This window comes from Muntiacus reevesi, chromosome 7 (assembly GCF_963930625.1).
Source record: "Muntiacus reevesi chromosome 7, mMunRee1.1, whole genome shotgun sequence".
In the NCBI taxonomy this organism is placed as follows: domain Eukaryota; kingdom Metazoa; phylum Chordata; class Mammalia; order Artiodactyla; family Cervidae; genus Muntiacus; species Muntiacus reevesi.
Window position 1 is genome coordinate 26,076,971 of NC_089255.1, and position 26,136 is coordinate 26,103,106.

At 36.3% G+C, this 26,136-nt stretch overlaps 2 protein-coding genes across 2 annotated transcripts; both read right to left on the reverse strand.

Moving 5' to 3' along the window:
- Window positions 1–2,244: 2,244 nt before the first annotated feature.
- LOC136172051 (olfactory receptor 11H6-like) lies at window positions 2,245–3,216 on the reverse strand. Its single transcript, XM_065941169.1, has one exon. The coding sequence runs from the start codon at window positions 3,214–3,216 to the stop codon at window positions 2,245–2,247; it is 972 nt and encodes a 323-aa protein (XP_065797241.1).
- Window positions 3,217–17,797: 14,581 nt separating this feature from the next.
- On the reverse strand, window positions 17,798–18,736 carry LOC136171994 (olfactory receptor 11H6-like). The gene has a single exon (XM_065941097.1). The coding sequence runs from the start codon at window positions 18,734–18,736 to the stop codon at window positions 17,798–17,800; it is 939 nt and encodes a 312-aa protein (XP_065797169.1).
- Between the last annotated feature and the right edge of the window lie 7,400 nt (window positions 18,737–26,136).

The window sequence follows — 26,136 nt, forward strand, 5'->3', positions numbered from 1 at the left end:
CTATGATATTTGTCTTTCTTTGTCTGACTTCATTCAGTATGACAATCTCTAGGACCATCTATGTTGCTGCAAACGGCATTATTTAATTCTCTTTTATGTTGAGTAGCATTCTATTGTGGATGTGTACCACATCTTCTTTATCCATTCACCCATCAATGGACATTTAGGTGGCTCCATGTCCTGGCTATTGTAAAAGTGCTGTAGGGAACATTGGGGTTCATGTATTTTTTCAAATTATGGTTTTCTCTGGATATATGCCCAGGAGTGGGGTTGTCGGATCACATTATAACTCTTGTAGAGGAACACATAGGCAGAACGTTCTCTGATATAAATAACTTTGACCTACCTATTAGAGTAGTGAAAATAAAAATAAACATATGGAAGCTAATTAAACTTAAAAGCTTCTGTATAGCAAATCAAACCATAAACAAAACAAAAAGACAACCCACAGAAGGGGAGAAAATATTTGCAAATGAAGTGGCCAGCAAGGGATTAATCTCCAAAATATAGAAGCAAATCATGTAGCTCAATAACAACTACAACAAAAAACCCAACAAATAACCCAATCAAAAAATGGACAGAAGATGTAAATAGATATTTCTTCAAAGAAAATATACAGATAACCAAAAAACATGGAAAGATGCTCAACATCACTAATTATTAGAGAAATTCAAATAAAAACTACAATGAGGTATCACCTCAACAGATCATAATCCTCATCAAAAAAATCTATAAGCAATAAGAGCTGGAGAGGGTTTGGAGAAAAGGGAACTCTTCTACAATGTTGGTGGGAATGTAAACTGGCACAGCTATTCTGGAGAACAGTATGGAGGTTAATTGAAAAACTAAAAGTAGAGTTCTCATTTATTCTTTTTGTTTTATTGAGATATAATTGATATAAAACATTAATCTCAAGTGTACAACATTATTCAATATATGTAAATATGGTGAAACCATTACTTCAATAAGTCTAATTGTAGTTAATATCCATTACCACATATAGTAACAAATTTTTCAAACTGCTGGAATTAGTAGTTATAATTAATGAGATTTATGTGTTCAGCTTCTTCTTATCTATCTCCTTCACTATAATGTAAGCTTCACAAAGGCAGGGACTTGATCTTCTGCATTCAAATAGAGATAAATGTTTACTGAATGTCTGAATGAAATGCATCAACCCCAGAGGACAACTTGACTAACATTTATGACCAAATAGTTGAGCCAAATCACCTACACCTGTCTCATATCTCAGACTCACTGGCTTTTACTCTCTGTCTGCTTTTACCTCTTTTGAGCTGTGTGCTCAACTCAAACTTCCTTCTCTTGAAATTAACCCCAAAGTATTGATATATTGTCACTACATGCTAATATTAAAAAATGTAAACCTATTTCTATGTATCTTAATTATCTTTCACAGGTAGGAAGAGGTAAGAAGACTGTACTACATTTCTTATTCTATAAATGGAGAATTTGGGAATAGAGGCAAGAGAAGCTTCCAGTGCTGCTGTCACTGTACTACTCACCATAACTTGTTTCACTTTCCCAATCAATTATTGTAATATTTTTATTTCTCACTATATGTCATGTATTTTTTTTTTAAAATAGTGGCTCTGTAAGGTCAGTGTGTGAACAGGTGCTGGTCTAGGTACACCAGAATCACTTTAAAATGGGAATTTCTGAGGTTAATTTTATATTCTGAATTAGGGGATTTGGAGAAAGACCTGGGAAGCTATTCTTTTAAAGAGTTCTCTAAATAACTATGACATAGTGCTTAAGATCATTAGTATTGTTTGGGTATTGACTAAATAAAATTTTTGGCTTAATTATGATAGAAGCCAAATGTAAGAATTTGCACACAATAGAGGAGAGTGATCTCAGATAAACGGAAAGTAGTTACTGGCAGTCAAGATAGGAGAAGTGTTTAAAGTTCAGATTCAGGTCATTTAATTCAAGTTACTGTCTATCAGGTCATATTTTGAAGATAAGGTCTGGTTTAATCGGTTGTACTATTGTCCATATTGTCTAGGCAAAAGTAGATGAATTTGGGTCTGTATTTCTAGGTGCCAGTAAGTAGAGATCTACTTTTTAAGTTGGAATAGGTTATTTTGATGGTCATCATCAAAAAACTCTGCAAATAATAAATGTTGGAGAGGGTGTGGAGAACAGGAAACCCTTGTACACTGTTGGTGGGAATGTAAACTGGTACAGCCACTATGGAGAACAATATGAAGGAAAAAATAAATATTATGATCTTGGTCCACTCATGAATTCTTGTTTGCTTTGGCCAGTTTTTGTAAACATCTGAATTTTTCTCAAGGCAATCTTCATGTCCTTGTTCCGGAGACTGTAGATCAGTGGGTTAATAAGTGGGGTCACTGCTGAGTACAGCAAGGTTACAATCTTCTGTATCCCAGCTGGATTTCCAGAGGATGGGCTGATGTACATCATCATGATGGTTCCATAGAACAGAGATACCACAGCCAGGTGGGAACCACAGGTGGAGAAGGCCTTACGTCTGCCAGCGGCTGAAGGGACATGCAACACTGCTCTGAGAACCAGAGTGTAGGACCAGAGGATAAAGAAGAAGGTGATAAAAATAATGAGAGAGCTCAATATAGAACAGGAAAGCTCAATTCCAGGGGCAGGGATGCAGGACAGGGCCAGAAGGGGACCAGGGTCACAGACAAAATGGTCAATGATATTGGGGCCACAAAAGGGGAGTTGGGTGATGAAATAGATAGGGACTGGATAGCAGAGGAAGGCTGTAACCCAGCAGAGGCCCACCAAGTTCATGCAGAGACGGCTGCTCATGATGGTAGGATAGTGGAGAGGTCGGCAGATGGCCAAGTAGCGATCAAAAGCCATGAGGGGCAGTAAGAAGGTCTCAGTAATGCCCATGGAGAAGAAAAAGTAGAACTGGAGGAAACAGGCAGTGAAAGAGATGGTTTTGGTATCAGACAGGAAGTTCCTTAACATATTGGGAACGGTGGTGTTGATGTAACACATCTCCAGGAACGAGAAGTTGGCCAACAGAATGTACATGGGAGTGTGGAGTCTGTGATCCAGCTTCACTGCAAGGACAATGGCCCCATTCCCCATCAGTGTCAGGATGTAGGACACAGAAAAGAGCACGAAGAGGAGGACTTGAACCTCTCTAGAGCAGGGAAAACTCAGGAGTATGAATTCAGTCACCGTGTTGACTCCTGACACATTCATGGCTTCCTAAGAGGTGGGGAGGAAAAAATGATAGTGATAAAGATGATCTTACTCTTTAATCTTCAAGAATATTTCCTTATAGAGATCTGTAAGTCCCTCAGATTCTATTACTGTATTAAGTAAATAATTTAAATATGCTGCTGAAGACTGTCAAACTTTGAGAATGCTAGATATGATCTGACTTTGAATTTTGGACTTTCTCATTCCGCTTTCAGTATTTTCTTAGACCCAGCAAAACTCCAAAAAAGCAGTTTGGAGAATATTAATGACAATACTTGCAAATATAAATAAGTATTTTATATTTGTATCTATAGAATAAGATATGTAGACCCTTAATATTAGACATAGAATTTCAATTCTGTGTTTATTTGGAATTAGAGTTATAATACTAAGCATCACAAGAAGAGGAGAAACATGACAAGTAACACAATGACATTCTGTGCATTTCATTTTTATTCTGGATCAATGTTAGAAGTATAAGTGTCAGCCTCCTAAGGTAGTCTGATAACCCAGACAAGAAATGTCTTGTGCCATCGTTTCTTCAGTGTTCATCATGGTTTTTTAACACAAAAAATATCGAAAGTCTAGACCTCTACATAATAGTCCTTTTACTAGATGTTTTAATACTTCTGTAAAATCTTGGTTTAGGTTGAAACCAGAAAAACTGTAGAAGATCTGGTATATCACAGACTTTTGAGATTTTTGCCTGAGATGTCAGGATTCTTAGAAAACTTGCTATTCTTCTAGTTTATGGTTAGATGCAGAGGATCATAAATATCAGATACCCATAAGCAGAGACCTCTAGGAACCAAGGTCAGTGATGGGAGTCATAAGTGCCCTCTGGACATGGATTCCGCTGATTTCTACTCTCTCCTTTTGTCCCCATCCAATTACAGATATGGAAGGTTAGAGTTGTTTTGGTAAATTGATTAATAATCTTTGTTAAAGCTTCTTTCTCTGATTCTGAGTGAGACTTAGTCTTGAACTCTGTGTGATCTCTATGGTGAGAGAAGCAAAAACAAAGCCACTGAAATCATCTGAGATTCTGTTGCCAGTCATTTGGTCTTAATTTATTAATTTATTTTCTGGATCCCCTCTGTTATTGAGGGACAGTTATCATTTCTATGAAAATGACCCAAGTGACATGATTGAGTGATGATACTTATTCAGAAAAATATAAGTGCAGAACACAAATCTAGAAACCTTCAATAACAGTATTCTAGCTAAGAATATTTATTAATGTATTCATGATAAAATGTAATACTTTCCAGATCACATAATGTTATGGCTTTAAGGATGATCTTGATGATTGCAACTAATGACATAGCAGATAAGAGGAAAAAATCTTTGTATCACACTTCACTGCAAGTTTCCACTTCAGTCTGTGAATAGATCATATATGGCAGAGCAAAGTTGTGAATAATTCCTCTGTAGGAGAAATTGAGAGTTACCCAGAAGCCAAAGTAACCACGAGGAAAGAGAAAGTAGCAAGAAATATTTGGTACTGATGTGTATGGGGATTCCATTGACTTTGTAAACCATATGGGAGTGAACTCACCAATTTGGACTGTTCAGTCATCACCTTGCTCTTCCTCATTGCAGAGGCAGTGGACCATCATATTCTCTGTGGCAGAGCCAAACATAGTTTAAAATAGGGAAGGCTTAAGTTTTTTTTTTCTTCTTCTGCCCTGTTCCTGAAAGCTGCTTTGTCAGTTATTTCCAGATGTCACTTTGCTAACTAACATCTTTGTTCCCCCAAAGACCTGGTTTTGACTAGGTACAACTAACTCCTGGTTAATAAGAACAGAATTTATACAGTGAAGCTCTTACCTTGTTCTTATCTCCCTCATTTCTCTGATTCCCAGACTTCTTACCTGCAAGAATGGATCTGCTTAAATTAATTTATAAACCCAAGATTCTATTATTTTCATGCCACACAAAAGAAGGCAGAGCTAAAATGGACATCTAAGAGTTGTCTTATATTACCTCTTCTGAACCCATCTTCTTGTAGAACTCAAGGGTCTGACTTATCTTCTGTTTTTGCTGCAGCAGAAGGCATCTAAGATAGAGGGCATGACTTGTTTGGCAGCCAAGAGCTCAGAGAGCTGGTTAATCTTGCTAGACACTGATACTGGTTTGGAAAGAAACTGGCATATTTGCTGAAAAACAGAGACTTACCTGAAACTATGTTTTATTTCTTCTAAGGAATATAGTCTCCTATGAATTTTAAAGCCGAGTATTTATGAGAGAAGATTATTAATCATATCCCAAATGTTCCCTTCCATTGGGAGTCCATTACTGGCCTTTGGGACCCTGTTTCTCCAATAGTGGATGATCATTTTCTGTTATTTTTAGAGTAGATGTTTATTTTGTCCTTTGGTCTGGTTACCTTCATGATGGTGCGAACACTCAGCATCATCAGTTTAGCTAAAGTATGAAGTTTTTGTTTATCTTTTATCCTTTTACATTCAATTTTATTCACTTTTTGAGCCTGTATGCAAGTTTTGAACTCTCTTAGGTGTTAATATCAGAGTTACCTTATGATAGTTCTTTTTCCTATGGATTCATTCTGGCTTGAAAATATTACTTCATTTTGTTCTTCAGTAAAAGGCTTTCTCTTCTGGGTCAAGCTCTGTGCTTCTAGCCTGGTAGTAATAGGTAAATATCATGGTGAGCAGGGCCCAGGAAACTGTGGTGCAAGTGGTGAAATGCCAAACTTCTAGAAGATTCATCTCCATCTAGTCCTTTAAAATATTTCAAACTGTGTTTACTAGATGTCTCTAAAAGTTGACATGACTGTTGAAATTGTCTTGCTTCTTTTAGAGATGACCTAAACTTCTGAATCCCTTTGTTTTTATTACTTGCATGTATGTGCATATGCATTCATACTTATGAATTTAGATCATGTATTTACTTTTTTTTTCTCTAATATTGGTTTGGAACAATCTCCAATGAGGTGAACTCTCACTAACAATTTACTAATGACTACATATCATTTACTAACAAAGAGAGGTTTTTCTAAGGGGGTTATTAACCTACCTTGCTCATTTTCTCAGCATCATTTCTGTAAGGTGGAAGTGTTTTTGTCTTTTAAATGGTAACTCTATGGCTGATTCATATCAATGTATGACAAAACCCACTGAAAAATAAAAAAAAAAAAATTAAAAAAAAAATGGTAACATCACTTCTTCCATCATGAAAATTGATATTTGAGGATGCATGGTCATCAAGTTTTTCAACATGATTTATTTACTAAAATGTTTGTAATCAGAGGAGAAAAATAAATAAAAGGAATCCAGATTGGAAAGGAAGAAGTAAAGCTCTCACTGTTTGCAGATGACATTATCCTCTACACAGAAAATCCTAAAGACTCCACCAGAAAATTACTAGAGATAATCAATGAATATAGTAAAGTTGCAGGATATAAAATTAACACACAGGAGCTTCTTGCATTCCTATACACTAACAATGAGAAAACAGAAAGAGAAATTAAGGAAACAATTCCATTCACCACTGCAATGAAAAGAATAAAATACTTAGGAGTAAATCTACCTAAAGAAACAAAAGACCTATATATGAAAGTGAAAGTGAACGTGAAAGTGAAGTTGCTCAGTCATGTTCGACTCTTTGCGACCCCGTGGACTGTAGCCTACCAGGCTACTCCATGCATCCGTGGGATTTTCCAGGCAAGAGTACTGGAGTGGGTTGCAGTTTCCTTCTCCAGAGGATCTTCCTGACCCAGGGATTGAACCCAGGTCTCCTGCATTGTAGGCAGACGCTTTACCCTCTGAGCCACCAGGCAGGGCCAAAAGACCTATGTATAGAAAACTATACAACACTGATGAAAGAAATCAAAGATGACACAAATAGATGGAGAAATACACCATGTTCATGGATTGGGAGAATCAATATAGTGATAATTAGTATACTAAGCAAAGCAATCTATAGATTCAATGCAATCCCTATCAAGCTACCAATGGTATTTTTCAGAGAACTAGAACAAATAATTTCACAGTTTGTATGGAAATACAAAATACCTAGAATAGCCAAAGCAATCTTGAGAAAGAAGAATGGAACTGGAGGAATCAACCTATCTACAGTCATCAAGACAGTATGGCACTGACACAAAGACAGAAATATAGATCAATGGAACAAAATAGAAAGCCCAGAGATAAATCCATGCGCCTACGGACACTTTATCTTTGACAAAGGAGGCAAGAATATGCAATGGAGAAAAGACAATCTCTTTAACAAGTGGTGTTGGGAAAACTGGTCAACCACTTGTAAAAGAATGAAACTAGAACACTTTCTAACACCATACACAAAAATAAACTCAAAATGGATTAAAGATCTAAATGTAAGACCAGAAACTATAAAACTCCTAGAGGAAAACATAGGCAAAACACTCTTTGACATACATCTCAGCAGGATCCTCTATGACCCACCTCCCAGAATACTGGAAATAAAAGCAAATATAAACAAATGGGACCTTATGAAACTTAAAAGCTTTTGCACAATGAAGGAAACTATAAGCAAAGTGAAAAGACAACCTTCAGAATGGGAGAAAATAATAACAAATGAAGCAACTGACAAAGAATCTCAAAATATTCAAGCAGCTCCTGCAGCTCAATTCCAGAAAAATAAACGACCCAATCAAAAAGTGGGCCAAAGATCTAAACAGACATTTCTCCAAAGAAGACATACAGATGGCTAACAAACACATGAAAAGATGCTCAACATCACTCATTATCAGAGAAAGGCAAATCAAAGCCACAATGAGGTACCATCTCACACAGGTCAGAATGGCTACTATCAAAAAGTCTACCAACAATAAATGCTGGAGAGGATGCAGAGAAAAAAGAACCCTCTTACACTGTTGGTGGGAATGCAAACGAGTACAGCCACTATGGAGAACAGTGTGGAGATTCCTTAAAAAGCTGGAAATAGAGCTGCAATATGACCCAGCAATTCCACTGCTGGGCATACACACTGAGGAAACCAGAATTGAAAGAGACATGTGTACCCCAATGTTCATCACAGCACTGTTTACAACAGCTAGGACATGGAAGCAACCTAGATGTCCATCAGCAGACAAATGGATAAGAAAGTTGTAGTACATATAATCTATGGAATATTACTCAGCTATTAAAAAGAATGCATTTGAATCAGTTCTAATGAGGTGGATGAAACTGGAACCTGTTATACAGAGTGAAGTAAGTCAGAAAGAAAAACACCAATACAGTATATTAATGCATATATATAGAATTTAGAAAGAAGGTAACGATGACCCTATATGTGAGAAAGCAAAAGAGACACAAATGTAAAGAACAGACTGTTGGACTCTGTGGGAATAGGTGAGCGTGGGATGATTTGAGAGAATAGCATTGAAACATGTATATTATCATATGTGAAATAGATCATTAGTCCAGGTGTGATGCACCAGACAGGGTGCTCAGGGCTGGTGCATTGGGATGACCCCGAGGGATGGGATGGGGAGGGAGGATGGAGGGGTTTCAGTGGTGAACACATGTACACCCATGGCTGATTTATGTGAATGTATGGGAAAAACCACCATAATATTGTAAAGTAATTAGCCTCCAATTAAAATTAAAATAAATAAATTAATTTAAAAACTGTTTGAGGGCACAAAGAATTTTTTGACACTAATTTCTGGCAAAATTATAATTAGGAACAAAGAATTTATTTAACTATCATAAGATGAAATGTGATGTTTCTTGTATTTGAACTGAAATTAAATTACAGAATTTAATAGGAGTTGAGGAACAATTTTGAGCTTTAATATATCTATATCTCTAAATATATAGTAAAGTTCTCCCTCCTGTACAATCATGATTTGACCACTAAGCAAACCAAGCAGACTTTAGTTACTACACATAACAGGTGATAGAGATTTCACAGAACTAGTTAAAAAAAAAGTCTAATAAATAAATAGCAGAAATGTGATCTACAAAAACCATAACCACAACAAAACTTAGAGAAGTGGGGGGAATTTGATGTTCAGAGTTTTCACTTTATATTATTTAAAACATCCCATTTTAAATAAAAAAGAGAGACACAGGCTAGACATACAAAGAAATCATATGGCCCATATACAGGAAAAAACAGTAGCCCAAATGCGGAAATTACTAGGTTAATAATTTAAATGAGCTTTTATAAACAAGCTCAAAGAACTAAAGAAACTCATCTAAAGAATTAAAGAAAATTATGAGAATTTTGTCTCACCAAATAGAAAACATCAAGAAAGATATGTGAATTATAAAAAAATATCAGATGGAAACTCTGTTGAAAAGCACAGTAACTGAAATAAAAATTCAATACTGGGGTTCAACCCTCTATTTGAATTGGTAGAAGCAAGATTCAGTAAACTTGAAAATAGGTTAATTGAGATTATCCAACCTGAAGAATAGAAGTCAAAGAAATGAAGAAAAATGATCAGTTTAAGAAAGCTGTAGGACACCATCAAGCATACCAACATATAATGGGAATCCAAGAAGTAGAAAAGAGATAAAATGATAGTGAAAGACTCTTTGAAGAAGTAATGGGTGAATACATGAGAGAGCTAATTCTTAGATAGGTTGACAAACAGTCCAGGGCCTTCAAGGAGGAAGGGGTCTAGGGCCCTGGAGGAGGAGAAAGGGGTCTGGGGCTCTCAAGGAGGAGGAAAGTGAAAACTTATTTTTCTACATTCTTTCTTTTAGTCACATAGAATGTTTTTTCTTTTCTTTTTGTTAAAAAATAGTCATTATTTTTACACAAAGTAGTGCAAAATGAGGCAGTTCAGCGAAGAGTGACTTGGAGCTAGAAAATCCACCCTGAGCATGCTGCTGCTACTGCTGCTAAGTCGCTTCAGGCGTGTCCGACTCTGTGCGACCCCATAGATGGCAGCCCACCAGGCTCTCCCATACCTGGGATTCTCCAGGCAAGAACACTGGAGTGGGTTGCCATTTCCTTCTCCAGTGCATGAAAGTGAAAAGTGAAAGTGAAGTTGCTCAGTCGTGTCCGACTCATAGCGACCCCATGGACCGCAGCCTACCAGGCTCCTCCATCCATGGGATTTTCCAGGCAAGAGTACTGGAGTGGGGTGCCATTGCCTTCTCTGAAAAAATTTTTTTTCTTTAAGCCCTGAGTTAATGGCTCAACGATATGCTTTTCTCTAAGTTCTGTACTAATGATTATATAACAACAATGTGTCTCGCTTGAGGAGAGTTTCTCTTCTTAACAGGAACCTTCTAACTAATCCTGTTATCTCATGTGGTAGTAGGTCTGGTAAGACCTTTCTACTTTTAGCTCTTTTTTTTTGCTTTTTTCTACTATTCTAATCTTGTTAATTTAAGATGTTTGTTGTGGGAGTGGGTTAGGTAAAGGTATATAAGGCCTTGATAAGACTAGCTAGTTGGGGCACTCTCCATCCCACTACTGATGTCTGTCAGAAGTTTTCTGTGTCCTTTATTACTGTAATAAAACTGCAACAGAAAAGCTTTGAATAATTAAGCCTGGTCCCTGATCCTGAAGCTAAATCTTCTTCTTCAGAGATATGAATCTGTCCACTGTAAGCTATCATACACACCAATTTGATGACATTAATCAACACATCCAAGAAGCTTAACAAATAACAATTTCTCCTTTCATATCTGCTAGCATTTAATTTTTATATTTAACTTCTATGTGTGCCTGCTCAAGTGCTTTTAAAAGTCAAACTCCAACTATATTAATAAAAAATATTGGCCTGTAATTTCCTTTTTTTTTGTAGTATTTTTATATGGTTTTGGTGTCAGGCTAATGGTGACCTCATAGAATGAATCTGGGAATGTTAGCTCCTCTTCAATTTTTTTTTTTTTGAATAGTTTGAAAGGATAGATATTAGTTCTTCTTTATATGTTTTGTAGAATTCACCAGTAAATCCCTCTGGTCTTGGATTGTTGCTTGCTGGGAGTTTTTTTGTTTTTTTAACAAATTCAATTTAACTTGTGATCAGTCTGTTCAAATTGTTTGTTTCTTTTTCACTCAGTCTTGTCAGGCTGTATGTTCCTAGAAATTTGTCCATTTCTCCTAGGTTGTATATAATTGTTAGCATATAGCTGTTCATAGCATTATCTTATGATTTTTTTTTTCTCTGTGGCATTTGTTGTCATATCTCCTCTTTCATTCTTATTTTATTTAGGGTCTCTCTTTTTTCTTCTTGGTGAGCCTGGATAAAGGTTTATAGATTTTGCTTATTTAAAAAAAAAACCCAATTCTTAGTTTCATTGATATTTTCTATTTTACTATCTATTTTATTTATTTCCTCTCTGATCTTTATTTTCCCTTCATTCTGGTGACCTTGGGCTTTATGTTCTTTTTCTAATCTTTTAGGTGGTAGCTTAGATTATTTACTTGATATTTTTCTTGTTTCTTGAGAAAGACCTATATTGGTATAAGCTTCCCTCTTAGAACTGCTTTTGATCAGTTCAGTTCAGTTCAGTTGCTCAGTTGTGTCTGACTCTTTGCAACCCCATGAATTGCAGCATGCCAGGCCTCCCTGTCCATCATAAACTACTGGGGTTTTTACTCAAACTCATGTCCATTGAGTCAGTGATGCCATCCAGCCATCTCACCCTCTGTCATCCCCTTCTCCTCCTGCCTCCAATCCCTCCCAGCATCAGGGTCTTTTCCAATGAGTCAGCTCTTCACATCAGGTGGCCAAAGTACTGGAGTTTCAGCTTCAGCATCAGTCCTTCCAATGACCACCCAGGACTTATCTCCTTCAGGATGGACTGGTTGGATCTCCTTGCAGTCCAAGGGACTCTCAAGAGTCTTCTCCAGCACCACAGTTCAAAAGTATCAATTTTTCGGCACTCAGCTTTCTTCACAGTCCAACTCTCACATCCATACATGACTACCGGAAAAACCATAGCCTTGACCAGACTGAACTTTGTTGGCAAAGTAATGTCTCTGCTTTTTAATATGCTGTCTAGGTTGGTCATAACTTTCCTTCCAAGGAGTAAGCATCTTTTAATTTCATGGCTGCAGTCACCATTTGCAGTGATTTTGGAGCCCAAAAAATATAACCCATTAATTTTGGAAAGTTACATTTCCATTTTCATCTGTCTCGAGTTAGTTTCTGATTTCCCTTTGATTTCATCATTATACCATTCATTTTTTTAAGTAGCATTTTGCTTATGCTACATATGTTTGTTCTTTTCCCATTTTTCTCCTTGTAGTTAATTTCTAGTTTCATACTGCTATGGTCAGAAGAAAAAACTTGATAAAATTCCTATCTCCTTATATTTGTTGAAGATTATTAAGAACTGTACAAGAAAGATCTTCACGAACCAGATAATCATGATGGTGTGATCACTTACCTAGAACCAGACATCCTGGAATATGAAGTCATATGGGCCTTAGGAAGCATCACTATGAACAAAGCTACTGGAGGTGGTGGAATTTCAGTTGAACTATTTCAAGTCCTAAAAGATGATGCTGTGAAAGTGCTGCACTCAATATGCCAGCAAATTTGGAAAACTCAGCAGTGGCCACAGTATTGGAAAAGGTCAGTTTTCATTCCAATCCCTAAGAAAGGCAGTGCCAAAGAATGCTCAAACTACCACACAATTGCACTCATCTCACATTCTAGTAAAGTAATGTTCAAAATTCTCCAAGCCAGGCTTCAACAATACGTGAACTGTGAACTTCCAGATGTTCAAGCTGGTTTTCAAAAAGGCAGAGGAATCAGAGATCAGATTGCCAACATCTGTTGGATCATTGAGAAAGCAAGAGAGTTCCAGAAAAACATCTATTTCTGCTTTATTGACTATGCCAAGGCCTTTGACTGTGTGGATCATCATAAACTGTGGAAAATTCTGAAAGAGATGGGAATATCAGACCTCCTGACCTGCCTCTTAAGAAACCTATATGCAGGTCAGGAAGCAACAGTTAGAACTGGACATGGAACAACAGACAGGTTCCAAATAGGGAAAGGAGTACGTCAAGGCTATATATTGTCACCCTGCTTATTTAACTTATATGCAGAGTACATCATGAGAAATGCTGGGCTGGAGGAAGCACGGGCTGAAATCAAGATTGCCCGGAGAAATATCAATAACCTCAGATATGCAGATGATGCCACCCTTATGGCAGAAAGTGAAGAAGAACTAAAGAGCTTCTTGATGAAGGTGAAAGAGGAGAGTGAAAAAGTTGGCTTAAAGCTCAACATTCAGAAAACAAAAAGCATGGCATACAGTCCCATCACTTCATGGCAAACAGATGGGGAAACAGTGGAAACAGTGGCTGACTTTATTTTTCTGGGCTCCAAAATCACTGCAGATGGTGATAGCAGCCATGAAATTAAGACACTTACTCCTTGGAAGGAAAGTTATGACCAACCTAGACAGCATATTGAAAAACAGAGACATTACTTTGTCAACAAACGTCCGTCTCGTCAAGGCTATGATTTTTCCAGTAGTGATGTATGGATGTGAGAGCTGGACTATAAAGAAAGCTGAGTGCTGAAGAACTGGTGCTTTTGAACTGTGGTGTTGGATAAGACTCTTGAGAGTCCCTTGGACTGCAAGTCCATCCTAAAGGAAATCAGTCCTGAATATTCATTGGAAGGACTGATGCTGAAGTTGAAACTCCAATACTTTGGCCACCTGTTGCGAAGAGCTGACTCATTTGCAAAGATCCTAATGCTGGAAAAGATTGAGGGCAGGAGAAGGGGATGACAGAGGATGAGATGGTTGGATGGCATCACTGACTCAGTGGACATGGGTTTGGGTGAACTCCGGGAGTTGGTGATGGACAGGGAAGCCTGGTGTTCTGCAGTTCATGGGGTCACAAAGAGTCAGACATGAATGAGCGACTGAACTGAACTGAATTGATTTTGTAACCTAGTATGTGATCTCTTCTAGAGAATATTCCATGTGCATTTGAAAAGAATGTGCGTTTTGCTCTTTGGGTGTGTATTGTCCTACAGACATTAATTAAGTCCAACTGGCCTATTGTATCATTTAAGACCCCTCATTGATTTTCTATCTGGAATATCTGCCTATTGATGTCAGTGGGGTGTTAAAGTCCCCTATACTGGTATTGCATTATTTTCAATTTCTTTTTTTTATGTCTGTTAGTGTTTGCTTTATATATGTAGGTGCTATTGTACTAGGTATGTATATGTTAGCAAGTGTAATATCCTCTTCTTGTATTGATCCTTTTATCATTATACTTTTCTTTTTAACATTTTTTTAAAACTTAACTTTTAGAATTTGAAGTGTAGGTGACTTATTATGTTGTGCCGATCTCTGCTGTACAGCAAAGTGACTCAGTTTTACGCAAACAGGATTTTTAAATGTTCTTTTCCATTATGGTTTATACTGAAGATAGTTCTCTGTGCCATACAGTATGACCTTATTTTTTATCCATTCTATATATAATAGTTTATATTTGTTAATTCCAAGTTCTTCCCTCCCTCACTTCTTTCCTCCTTGACAAATACAAGTCTATTCTCTATGTCTGTGAGTCTGTTTCTGTTTTGTTAAGTTCATTTTTGCCTATGAGTTCATTTATGCCCATTAGATTTCACATATAAGTGGTATCATATAGTATTTGTCTTTCTCTTTCTGATTCTTCACTTAGTATGATAATTTCTAGCTCTATCTGTGTTGCTGCAAGTGGTGTATAATGCCTTTCTTTGGCTTTTGTTATAGACTTCCTTTTAAAGTTTATTTTGTCTAATATAAGTATTTTTACTCTTGCCTTCTCTTCTTTTCTATTTGCATGAAATATTTTTTCTTATTCCTTCCCTTTCACTCTGTGTGTGTCTTTGGCCCTGAATTGAGTCTCTTATAAGCAGCATATTGAGCAGTCTTGTTTTGTTACAATCAGCCACTCAATGTCTTTAATCAGAGTATTAAACGAAATGCAACAATGTGTAAAAGGGATCATGCACCATGGTCAGGTTGGGTTTATTCACAAAGGGTTACAGAGATGGTTCAACATATGCAAATCAATCAATGTGATAAAACACATTAACAAAAGGAAGGATAAAAATCACATGATCCTCTCAAAAGACACATAAAAACGCTTCACAAATTTCAGCCTCCATTCATGATAAAAACTCTCATCAAAGTGGCTATATATCTCAACATAATAAAGGCCATTTATGACAAACCCACATCTAACATAATATCTGATGGTGAAAAGCTGAGTCTTCCTGCTAAATTCAGGAAAAGACAAGAATGCCCACTTTCATCACTTCTGTTTAATAATATTGAAAGTCCTAGCTACAATAAAAAGACAAGAAAAAGAAATAAAACAATGTTGTAAAGTAATTAGCCTCTAATTAAAAATAAATAATTAATTAAAAAAAGAAAAGAAAGAAAACATCCAAATTGGAAAGGAAGATATAAAAATGTAACTATTTGCAGATAACATGATACTCCATATAGAACTCTAAAGACTCTACCCAAAAACTTATAGCTGGTAAATGATTTCAGTAAGATTGCAGGATATAATACACAGAAATCTATTGAATTTCTATACACTAACAATGAACTATCAGGAATAGAAAGTACAAAATAATCCCACTTAAAATTGCATCAACACTCCCCCGAAACACTACGAATATATTTAATCAAGGAGATAAAAGGCCTATACTCTGAAAACTATAAAATATTAGTGAAGGAAACTGAAGATAATACAAATAAATGGAAAGATAGCCCATGCTCTTGGATTGGAAGCATTGATACTGTTAAAATGGCCATACTACCCAAAGCAATCTACAGATTTAATGCACTTCCTATCAAAGTACCCATGACATTTTTCATAGAAGTAAAACAAATAATTATAAAGTTCATATGGTGTCTCAAAAGACCCTGAATTGCTGAAGCAATTTTGAGAGAAAAGAACAAATCTGGAGGTATAACCCTCCCAGACATCAGTCTATACTACAAAGCTACAGTAATCAAAATGGCATATTATTGGCAGCATAAAATTAGACACATAGATTAACAGAATAGACTAGAAAGCCCAAAAATAAACCTGTACACCAACTGTCAATTAACCTATGACAAAGGAAGCAAGAAAATACAGTGGATTGGCTCTTTAACAAGTGGTTCTGGGAAAAATGGACAGCCACCCATAAAAGAGGGAGATTAGAACACTCTCTCATACAATATGCAAAAACACACTAAAAATAGTTTAAAATCTAAAAGTTAAAATATAAACCATAAAATTCAAGGAAGAGTACATAAGCAGAATGCCAATGTAAGTTATAGCAGTGTTTTCCTGGATCAATTTCTTAAGGCAGAAGAAATAAAAGCAAAAATAAACAAATGGGGGAAAAAAACAAATGGTACTCTGAGGACAGGAAAGAAATATTGCTAACTTGGGTCAGTCCAAATGCCAGTACAATGCCAGAATAGTTTTTCATATTCTGTTTTTTTTCTATGCATTTATTTTGTTGTTGGTTTAGTCATTAAGTCATGTCTGACTCTTGTGACACTATGGACTGTAGTCTTCCAGACTCCTCTGTCCATGGGATTCTCTAGGCAAGAATACTGGAGTGGGTTCCCTCCTTCTCCAGGGGTCTTCCCAACCCAGGAATCAAAGCTGGGTCTCCTGCATTGCAGGCAGATTCTTTACTGACTAAGCTATTAGGGAAGCCCCTTTTCTATGCGTAATCTCTTCAAAAAAGCATGTGCAAATCATTCAAAAGAGATTGACCTATCTTGGATATAAACTTTTTTTTGGCAAAGCAATGATCATTATATTTGGGTTATAGCATGTCTTATTAAAAGTAGACAGGCTTATTAAAAGTAGACTCCCAGGCTTCAGTATATAGCACAAAGCTACAGTAATCAAAACAGCATATTATTGGCACAAGAATGGATACATAGATTAATGGAACAGAATAGAAGGCCCAGAAATAAATCCACACACCTTGGTCAATTAACCTATGATAAAGGAGGCAAGAATATACAGTGGATAAAAAAACTGGCTGTTCAACAAGTGGTGCTGGTAAAACTGTACAGCCACCTATGAGAAAGATTCAGTTTGATTAATTTGCACTAAAGTGGCTTTTGAAAAGAAAAGGGGTGTGTATGTGTGTGGTCTCACTCTCTGTTATCACAGAATTTTGTTATTGTTGTTATTAAGACATTAAGTCATGTCAAACTCTTGTGACTCCATGGACTGTAGCCATGCTCCTCTGTCCACGGGGTTTTCCAGGCAAAAATGGAGTGGGTTGCCATTTCCTTCTCTAGGGGATCTTCTGAGCCCAAAGACTGAACCTATGTCTCCTGCATTGGCAGGTGAATTCTTTACCCCTGAGCCACCTGGGAAGCCCATTAAAGAGTTTAGAAATTCCTAAATTTGAGGGTTCTTAACCCTCTCTGTATATTACAGTATCCTGGGGCACTTTGCAAAATACCTGTGCCTTGGTCCTAACATCCCCATTTCAGAGTCAGTTAGTTGAGAACCACCGCTCGGTTGGAGGTAGATGTCAATAGAAAGTGTTACATGTGGTTGTTTGCTGTGAGCCTTTTCAGAGATCAGTGATTTTCCAACTTTAATTTGCATAGTCTCAGTTTTAGGAACCTCCTACAACTTTCTTCAAAGCATCTTTCATTTCTTTATTCCGGAGGCTGTAGATCATGGGGTTGAAAAAGGGGGTCAAAACTGAGTAGAACAAAGTTGTGAACTTCTGCATGCCCTCTGCTTGTCCTGACCCTGGACTCACATATGTCATCATGACAGAACTATAGAATAGAAACACAACAGCCAGATGTGAGGAGCAGGTGGAGAAGGCCTTCTTCCGGCCAGCCACTGAGGGCACCTGCATTACAACCCTCAGCACCAGGGTGTAGGATCCAGAAATGTAGAAAAAGGTGGCAAAGATAAGGAGGGAGCTCATGGTACCACAAATGAGAACAGTCCCTGGGGCTGGGACACATGCTGAAGCCAGGGCCAACAGAGGGCCCAGGTCACACAGAAAGTCATCAATCACATTTGGGCCACAAAATGGTAGACGAGTAACGAGTATCACTGGGATCAGAAACCAGAGGAAACCGTACACCCAGCAAAAGATGACCAAGCTGCTACAGAACTTAGTTGTCATGACGGTGGGGTAGTGCAGAGGGCGGCAGATGGCCAGGAAACGGTCATAGGCCATGATGGAGAGAAATAAGCATTCTGTTGTGCCCAGTGAGAAGAAGAAGTACAACTGGAGGAGACACCGAGCAAAGGAGATGGTTTTGGTTTGGGAGAAGAAGTTGGCCAGCATATTGGGCACATCAGAGTTGACATAGCAGATCTCCAGGAAGGAGAAGTTGGCCAGCAGAATGTACATTGGGGTGTGGAGCCGGCGGTCCCAGCGTACTGCACACACGATGGCCATATTTCCAAGGAGGGTCAGGATGTAAGTTATAAAGAATATGGAAAAGAGGAAGATCTCTATTTCCCAGCGGCAAGGGAAGCCCAGGAGGATAAACTCACTCACAATGTGGGAAATATTTCTGGTCTTTGACATCATCATTTCTGTCCATTCTGTGAGGATTGGAGCAGAAATTACATTTACAAAGAGAATTATGTCTCCTGGTTCCTCCCCAGGAGATGAGCAAATTTTCCTGAGCATAAAGGAGGGGACTAGACCAATAGTTTCTCTTTTTGATTGGGCAGTCCAAAAATACAGTTGTTGAGTATACTCTTCTATATATGGCTATTCGCTTTCAAAATATCAACAAACCACTGTCAATAAATATAGTAAATAAATATTGGTAAAGATTTTTAAAAAAAAGTTTTATTAGAATTAAAATAAAAATAGAATTTCAGATATTTCCTTTCTGCATCTCTCATTAGGTTGCCTGGTGCACTGAACTTTGGAGAATATTGATCTAGACAGTACGGAGGGGTGTCTGCATGCATGCTAAGTTGCTTCAGTCGTGTCTGACTCCTTGCGACCCCATGGACTGCAGCCCACCAGGCTCCTCTGTCCATGGGATTCTCCAGGCAAGAACACTGGAGTGGGTCGCCTTTTTCTTCTCCAGATGGGTGTCTGGCTAACACTAAATTAATATATAAACTTTGAGATGGGCAATTTAATTGTAAAAAACTAGAATTGACAGATTTACTGAACAAAAGAGTAATATCAGCTAAGTGCCTTAAAGGAGAGAATATGAGGCTTTACCTCTCATACTGTGTGGCTGGCACAGACACAGTGGTATAATCTCTTTTGCTCTAGGAACTCATGCAGGCTTAAAATTCTTTGCCTTTTTGGGGCAGTAACTTTATACTTTTGACTTTTATTGAATTTTCATTATACTAAAGTCCTTAGAGTTTTATTCACAGAACTTAAAACAAGAATGCCCCCATTTAGTGGTTGTGTCATTGAGTTTTTGAAGTGAGGGAGGTTAATTACTGAATTTCACCTCATTGAATGAGATCTTAAGACTTTCAAATATTAACTTCTATTGTATTTTTATTCCCTGTGAATTTGATAAAGTTTCTCACGATTTTCACCTATGTGTTTGGTTAGAACATTAAAAATTGCTTTTTTAGAGAACTTAAAACTTTTTCTAGGTTAACACATTATTCTCAACAATTGGGGATAGATGGCTAAGCTAAAAATAGATAGGACAAAAATGGTGAAAATGACTTTGTATCTGAAAAACTTTCTGGCATACACTAATAAACAAAGGGCTTATTGAAAAATTTAAAAGTACCTTTAAAAACTGATGTCTTTGTTCAATTTCAGTTTTTAAAATATTTTCTTCCTTTTTTTAGGATTTTTCAGAGACAACAATAGTGATTTTGAAATCACATCTGTAAATTCTTTCTGTACCCAAGGATATAATTTGCTTATGTCTAAAAATATGTTTGTTTAAAATTATTAAGTGCTATTTTACTTTATTTTCTTGTCAATTCTCTTTTATACATTTTTCTTCTTTTTTTTGAAAAGAGATCAATCCTTAGAGCTGTCCATATTCTAATTTAGATTGATTGTCCTTGCGGTTTTCTCTCCAGAGGGCAGAAGATAGCCTAGTCTTTTTCTTTCATAAACTTGCAAGCAAGGAGACCACAATGCTATCAGCTGGTATGGAAAGACGTTCTTGTTTAGGTTTTAGCCCAGTGAAAAGTTCACTGAATTTCTCAGAGAAAAACATTCCTTGTTTTTAATCACTTTATTTCACTTGTTTCTCTGTCTGTTTGTTTCTTTCTCTCTCTTCATTTCTTTTTTTCTTAGAATTACTTCTAAGATGACAAGATGACTTGAGATTTTTGTTGCTGGAAAATTTAAGAATTGTCTATAATACTGTCTTATATAGTTTCAGTACGTGGATAATAAAGGAAAAATTTCTTAACATATTTTTATTAAAACATTTTAAAATAGTAGCATTAACGTTTTGACTGCTATCCATCATGAACTTTAGTTCATTTTCTATCAACTGCCACTTTGTTACCATAAACTGAATATTTATATGCTAGTTACAATCTTCTTAGGCTTATCTCCTAAATTTAGCTTTATAAGCTAATCACTAAAGAATTTAAAAAATTCAATAAAAGTTTGCTGAGTGTCTACTGCATTCTTGTATACTAAGCAAGGGGTGTTTTGAAACATATGTTTATATTCCTTCATGGTGAAATACTGTTTTCAGTAAAATTAAGATGCACTTTAAGTCAATATAAGTTTCAGTGTAAATTGTGGTAGTTAAATCTATAACTCCACATTTCCAGATAAAAGTCACTAGCTTAAATATGAAATACACAATTTTGATTTTTCAAATTAACAAAAATGAAAAATCATGATACCAGAATTGATAAAGGTGCAATGAAATGACACTTAGAAAAACTGTTGGAGGGTATATTAACTTGTATATTTTTTTTTTCTGGCTGGCAATTTAGAAATAGAGCTTTTAAAGCACTTATATCCATTAAGAAAGAATTAGAGGTGTAGAAAAAATTTATACAGTGCATAAGAATTTTTAGGAATCATGTAAAAATACAGATTCTGACTCAGAAAGAGTGGATGGGGTTTGGGATTCTAAATTTCTAATAAGTAATAAGGTAATGTTAATTCTTTGAGTAGTAAAAGTTTATAAAGTCCTCCATACTTTATAGAGGTCTTTGTGTAACAAGAGTTTATGTAGTTCTTTATATATACTTCTTTAGAAAAAGTAAATAATACTGAGGAATATAAAAATTCCTGGGAAAAAAGAAATTAATAGTGGTAAGTTTTTCAAGATCAGATGATAGGTTGCATACTTTTCTTTTCTTCTTTATACATGTCTATGTTTCTTAAAATTTCTATAAATAACATATATTACTTTTATAAACTGAAAAGATAAACATTAAAAAATATTATTCTTGAAGGCACTTTTCTGTATCTTCCACTTTCCCTAGCCAATTTTTGTGACCTTTGCTATTTCTGGAATGTTACAAGTTGCTAGGAAGCCCATTATTTATGTCATATGTGACTTACCAAGCAGGATATCATTTGTCATTCACTTGCTACTTGGGTTTAAAGTCAATGAAGTAAGTCTCTGTGCCAGGGTTGAGGAGAAAGGGAAGATTGCCAGCGGGGCATCCTAAAGGCTATATTTTACTTGTAAGTGGCCAATGCCATTTCATAAACCTAGGACACGGATTAGAAGTTAAGTTTAAAAAAATCAAATTCAACATCATGAGAAATGATAGCCATTAGCTTCTGGAGAGAATTTGTGTTATTAGTCCTTTCCCATTGGAAGGAAGCATACCTTATTTTCAATCAATTAATACTTTTCTTCCTTGAGAAAGAAAAAAAAAAAACCAGGAAAATGATACCATTTTCCATTTTGGGCTTTAATTTTCTTCAGTAAATTTTAAGGAGAATATTGTAGTTTAGAATAAAAGTCAAAAAAATCATGATGATATTCAGTTCAGTTCAGTTCAGTTCAGTCACTCAGTTCTGTCCGACTCTTTGCGATCCCATGAATTGCATTAGACAGGATTAAATAAAGGCAATATAGTTATTTTTCTTTTCTTTCGCCTTTACAGTTGATAAAATTTGAATGTAATGGTTTCTCTTTCAGCTAGACAGGTAGAAAGATACTTTCTCGAACTCACATTTCCACTGTCAAAATATAACACATATTTTTCTCTGTCCTGTGTTCATGAAATAAGGGCATATGCCCTTTGTTGAAGGAGTTGATTCAGGCACTTACTGGAATAGGAAACAGTGTCTGCAGATAAGCCTTTCCTCTGCTCTTCATGTCCCTTGGATCTCAGAGTTCTCTCCCTTGTGCTTTCATTTCCAGAGCATTTGGGGAAATATTTTTCTGTTTTTTGGAAGCTGAAAAGATGTGATTCCCCTGCTCCCCATCCAGTAGTATTAAGAATGAAAGCTTGAATTCTCCACTTGTCCCCAGTGAAACTGTTGCTGGGCCAAAGCCAGTTTCCCTAAAGGGACTCTTTGCTGAGATTCCCTCAGCTGGATGGTCATTACCTCAGGGACTCATCTTTTGTTAAGGTTATTTCAAACACCTGATACTCCTTTTCTCATCATGGACCAATGATTCCACTCTATCAGTTGAAGCTATGCATTTTCCATATAATTTTGAGCTGCTTTCTCTGATTAAAGGGACAATTATTTTTTTAAACTTATTTTTTAATTCATTACATGGGTTCAAAAGCCTATCCATGCCTGTAGCTACCCTTGTACTTTGGCATACAAATATAGCAGTTAATATTTATTGAAAACTTGTTACATACCAGGCAGTAAGATGAGTAAATTTATGAGTAATTTCATTTAATCCCTTACCAATTTGATATGTCAGATATACTATTATTTTTACTTATGGGGAAGCTATTGAAGCTTACATTAATTAAATAATTTGTAACATTTAATAACTGGGAATAACAATATCTGAATTCAGCTCTCTCTGAGAGTGAAGCCTGAGTTCTTAAATAGTAAACTATTTACTTTCCATCTTTACCCATCAAAGATGGAAAACAATTGCTATTGATATCTTATATTAGATACTGTGACAAATTCTTATATTTAACTCATTTTATTTAATTCTTACAACACCCTGTGTGCTGGGTATCACTGTTGCAATTTTTAAAAATTCTGATTATCAAGGTAACTTGTGTTTAAACAAAAATTTGGAAGTGTCAGAAAAATTAAGCCAGCTAAAAAATTACTCACAATTTTTTCAAGCACACATAATTCAAGTAAAAACTTGGCATATTCCCTCTGGTCTTTTTTGTTGTAAAAATTTATACATATGAAGTCATATAGCATATACAACTTAGTATTCTGCTTACATTTATAGCCTGCATTTTTCCATGTAACTAAAACTCTCTTAAATATATTAAAGCTGCATAATAGTGAGTGTTGTTTTAATATCATTTCCCTTGGGTTTTTAGGCTATTTAAAATTTTCTGATCTTAAAATAATGCAATAAAAATCACTGGGCTTAAATTTTTGTTTAATTTTAGAACATTTCCCTAGAGAAGACTACTTGAAAGAAAATTACGACATCAAAAATATTATATATATATCCTTCAGATATATTCTGAGAAGTAGACTTGCTAGATTAAATGGTAGTTCTATTTTTAACTTTTTGAGTAACCTCCATACTGTTTTCAATAATCCTTCAGATATATTCTGAGAAGTAGACTTGCTAGATTAAATGGTAGTTCTATTTTTAACTTTCTGAGTAATCTCCATGCTGTTTTCAATAATGGCTATACCAATTTACAATCTTACCAAGAGTGGACAAAGGTCCCTTTTTCTACATCCTTGATAAGCAATTGTTATATCTTGTCTTTTTTGATGCTAGCCATTCTAACAGGTGTGAGTTGATATCTCATTGTGATTTTGATTTATATTTTTTATATTTCTTGATGATTAGTGATTTTGAGTATCTTTTCATGTACCTGTTGGCCATTCATAAATCTTTGGGAAAGTGCCTATTCAGGTTCTTTGTCCAGTTTTTAATTGGATTATTTGTTTTTTACTCCTGAGTTCATGAGTTCTTTATACATTTTGGATATTAACCCCTTATGGAGACCCCAGTTCAATTCCTGGGTCAGCAAGATCCACTGGAGAAGGGAAAGGCTACCCACTCCAGTATTCTGGCCTGGAGAATTCCATGGGCTGTATAGTCCATGGGGTCGCAAGGAGTTGGACACGACTGAGTGACTTTCACTCACTTCACTCACTATCAGATATATGGTTTGCAAATATTTTTTCCCATTCCATAGGTTGTCTTTTCATTTTGTTGATTGCTTCTTTTGTTGTGCAGAAACTTTTAAGTTTGATACCATGCCTCATGTTTATCCTTGATTTTGTTGCTTATACTTTAGGTGTCATAGTTGAAAAGTCATTGCCAAGATCCATGTCAAGAAGCTTTTGTTTTCTTCTAGGGGTGAGCGACTTCACTTTCACTTTTCACTTTTATACATTGGAGAAGGAAATGGCAACCCACTCCAGGGTTCTTGCCCGGAGAATCCCAGGGATGGGGTCGCACAGAGTCGGACATGACTGAAGTGACTTAGCAGCAGCAGCAGGGGTTTTATGGTTTCAGGACTTTTGTTTAGATTGTCAACCCATTTTTAGTTAATCTTTTTGAGTAGTGTAGGATAGGGGTCTAGTTTCATTCTTTTATATGTGACTATCCAATTTTCTCAAGATTTTTATTGAAGAGATTATCTTTTTTCCACAGAGTATTCTTGACTCCCTTGTCAAATATTAGTTAATTGTATATGTGTGGATTTATTTCTGGGCTCCCCATGCTCTTCCATTGGTCTATGTGTTTGTTTTTAATGCCAATATTCCACTATTTTGATTACTAAAGCTTTACAATATAGTTTCAAATCAGGAAGTTTGATGCCTCCAGCTGTGTTCTTCCTTCTTAAGATTGCTTTGGTGTCTTCTGTAGTTCCATACAAGTTTTAGGATTGATTTTTCTATTTCTGTGAAAAGTACCATTGGAATTTTGAGAGATTTCATTGAGTCTGCAAACTGGCCGCCCAAGTGGCTCAGTGGTAAAGAACCTACTTGCCAAAGCAGAGGAAGGAGAAGGTGCAGGTTTGATCTCTGTGTCAGGAAGATCCTCTGGAGAAGGAAATGGCAACCCATTCCAGCATTCTTGTCTGGATGATCCCATGGGCAGAGGAGCCTATGGTCCATGGGATTGCAAAGAGTCAGACATGACTGAGCACACATGCCTTGGTTGAATAGATTGCTTTGGTGAGTATGAACATTTTGACAATATTACTTCTCATCCATGAACATGGACCCATGAAGTATTTTTCCATTTACTTGTGCCTTCTTCAATTTCTTTCATCATTATCTTGTATTGACACATCAGTCTTTATTATGAAGCCAAATATAATTGAACAGCTGTGGTACCATGATATTTTTTTTAACCCTAAAAATCAACAACAAGATACCAGTCACCAAAAGATCAGAAAAAAGAAGAAAGAAGAAGAGGTGCTGGTTATGGAATATGTGATCCCTTTCCATTGTTCATGTATTTATAATTTATCTGTGAGAGAGTCATTTCCTAGGCAGGTTGATAAGAAGTCCAGGGGACCCCAGGGACCAGGCGTCTGGAATTCTCAAGGAGGAAGAAAGGACAAATTTTTTTTCCCCTCTACATTCCTTAGCATTATATAACAATAATGTGTCCTGCCCGAGGACAGTCTCTGGATTAAACCCTCTGGTTGATCCTATCATCTTAAAATGTAAATTATGGGAGTAGGTCTGGTGAGATTTTTACAACCTCCAGACATTCTTTGGATTCATTGGAGAGTATATAACTCCATTGCTAACTCTAGCAAGTGGGTACTCTTTCTACCCCTTTCTGATGCCTATGTCAGAAGCTTTCTCTATCTCCTTTATACTTTAATAAAACTTTATTACACAAAAGCTCTGAGCGATCAAGC

Bases quoted from the DNA above. Each gene is read 5' to 3' on its own strand.
- LOC136172051 (XM_065941169.1), bottom strand. From the start codon at position 3,216: ATGAATGTGTCAGGAGTCAACACGGTGACTGAATTCATACTCCTGAGT.
- LOC136171994 (XM_065941097.1), bottom strand. From the start codon at position 18,736: ATGTCAAAGACCAGAAATATTTCCCACATTGTGAGTGAGTTTATCCTC.